Genomic DNA, 2,304 nt, shown 5'->3' on the forward strand with positions numbered 1-2,304 from the left:
CAAAGGACTGTTTTCATCAATGGAGTCTTGTGGCTTTAAAGAGAGAATAGAAAACAGCTTCAGATCCCCGTCAGTAAGGTGTCTGACAGCAAGCAAAGCTGTGAAACTATTCTAAATATAACGTTCACTTAAACTGGTGTAGATTATTTTAGGAGTCTAAAATACATCCTCAGCAGAACATTACTTTGCTCCTGTGATGGTTCTCTATAAACTCATCTACTGTAGAACCCTGACTGTGGAGGAGAACCTTATACACACACACTTCATAACATCAGAACTGTCTCTTTAATCCCTTTTAAGCGGTTCAGACCAAACTACTCTATAAGTAAACTATTTATTTGATTAATTTCAACACTAGAAAACAAATCTCCCAAAATGTTTAGTGCTGCCAAGTAACCAGGTTGACATTCTTTCTTGTCTCTAAGTGACTGTGTGAAAACGTTTTGTCTTCCTTCCTTCCAGTAACTTGAGCAACAACAAGATCTCAGAGATCGAGGACGGGGCCTTTGAAGGCGCCTCGTCTGCGATGGAGCTTCACCTGACAGCCAACCACCTGGAGTCTGTGAGAGGGGGCATGTTTAAAGGCATGGAGGGGCTACGCATGCTGTGAGTCCCCTTCATACTCCTGCAGTATAGTTCAAACCTTTATTTCACTCTGAGCCACAGAGGACCAACCAGCTGTGCTATAGTGAAGTTGTGAGTGCCAAAACCATTTTAAATTCAATATCCTTGTGTGTGTGTATGTGTGTGTGTGTGTGTGTGTGTGCAGGATGCTGAGGAACAACAAGATCAGCTGCATCCATAACGGCAGCTTCACGGGTCTGAGCAACGTCAGGCTGCTCTCCCTCTATGACAACCAGCTGAGCACCATCCTGCCCGGAGCCTTCGACACCCTGCCCAACCTGTCCACGCTGTTAGTGGCACACACACACAGACACACAGACACACACACACACACACACACACACAGACACACACACACACACACACACACACACACACACATCGCGTCTTTGTGTCCCACTCTACATCTCGCCTCTGTCCCATCAAGGAATCTCCTGGCCAACCCGTTTAACTGCGACTGCCGCCTGTCCTGGTTCGGGGCGTGGCTTCGGAGCCGGCGGATCGTGACGGGGAATCCTCGCTGCCAGGGCCCCGCCTTCCTCCTAGAGATCCCGCTGCAGGACGTGGCTGTCCCCGACTTCCGCTGCGAGGACGGTGCGATACGCACACGCACTCTAATACACATGAATACTACTGACGGATTAATCACTGCAACATTAATCTGCACAGGAGCAGGTAGACAGAGAAGAAAAAGAAAATGCACACGTGGGAAATGAGAGGAAAATGTCAAATGTTATGTTCAATTTCATATTAAAGTTCAAATGTTAGTTTGTGGACCAGAGTATTTTGAACAGGGAGTCGTCTTTTTAACATGACAGCAGCAATACAGTGTCACCTCAATGTAAGTGAAGTAATCCGAGCCTCCGCTCCTCCCGTCTGTTCAGGTTCTGTCCTGGAGGACAGCAGCTGTGCCCCGGGGCCGCAGTGTCCCGCCCAGTGCACCTGTATGGACACAGTGGTCCGCTGCAGCAACAAACACCTGCAGGCTCTGCCCAGAGGACTCCCCCGCAACGTCACCGAGCTGTGAGTCGAAACAAAAAACGCCAAACACGGCAACTTCCTTCCTCACTTGAGTTGCATTTCACGTCGCATACCTGTTTAGACCTTACTTGCTTGTTCTCTTGGCTCTCCAGCTTTAGTCCTAAAAATAAGAACACTCTTACAGTTATATTCTCACAGCGTGTGTCGGGACCCATAGGTGGGTCGCAGGAGATTTATTTTGGGTCGCCAAATAAATTTGCAGATTTTCTTGCGTAGTCTTTTCTTTAACATTTGATATAGAGTAGCCTACACATCTGGGCAACATGAGGGGCCTGAATGTTCTGATAATTCTAGCCTACTTATAACATGGAATATAATATGAAATGCTAGCATACTTTCTATGTAGTCTACCGTATGTTCAGTGTAGCCTAGCGTACCTTCAATGTAGCCTAGCCTACGTTCTATGTAGCCTACCGTATGTTCAATGTATCCTAGCGTACGTTCAATGTAGCTTAGCGTACGTTCAATGTAGCCTAGCGTACATTCAATGTAGCCTAGCGTACCTTCTATGTAGCCTAGCCTACGTTCTATGTAGCCTAGCCTACGTTCTATGTAGCCTAGCGTATGTTCAATGTAGTCTAGCATACGTTCTATGTAGCCGAGCATACATTCAATGTAGCTTAGCGTACGTTCTATTTA

General features: G+C 46.7%; 1 protein-coding gene across 1 annotated transcript; it reads left to right on the forward strand.

The window, feature by feature from the left end:
- The first annotated feature begins 420 nt into the window (after nt 1-420).
- Nucleotides 421-1,768, forward strand: LOC116380434 (slit homolog 1 protein-like). The gene is made up of 4 exons (XM_031842355.1): nt 421-606; nt 770-913; nt 1,052-1,218; nt 1,509-1,768. The coding sequence occupies exons 1-4, from the start codon at nt 527-529 to the stop codon at nt 1,649-1,651; spliced, it is 534 nt and encodes a 177-aa protein (XP_031698215.1). The 5' UTR covers nt 421-526; the 3' UTR covers nt 1,652-1,768.
- The last annotated feature ends 536 nt before the right edge of the window (nt 1,769-2,304 follow it).

Source organism: Anarrhichthys ocellatus, unplaced genomic scaffold (genome assembly GCF_004355925.1).
Source record: "Anarrhichthys ocellatus isolate YVR2014 unplaced genomic scaffold, GSC_Weel_1.0 scaffold7208, whole genome shotgun sequence".
Taxonomy (NCBI): Eukaryota; Metazoa; Chordata; class Actinopteri; order Perciformes; family Anarhichadidae; genus Anarrhichthys; species Anarrhichthys ocellatus.

Coding starts and splice junctions, on each gene's coding strand:
- LOC116380434 (XM_031842355.1), top strand. CDS start 527: ATGGAGCTTCACCTGACAGCCAACCACCTGGAGTCTGTGAGAGGGGGC. Junction 607..769: donor ATGGAGGGGCTACGCATGCT/GTGAGTCCCCTT, acceptor GTGTGTGTGCAG/GATGCTGAGGAACAACAAGA. Junction 914..1,051: donor CTGCCCAACCTGTCCACGCT/GTTAGTGGCACA, acceptor TGTCCCATCAAG/GAATCTCCTGGCCAACCCGT.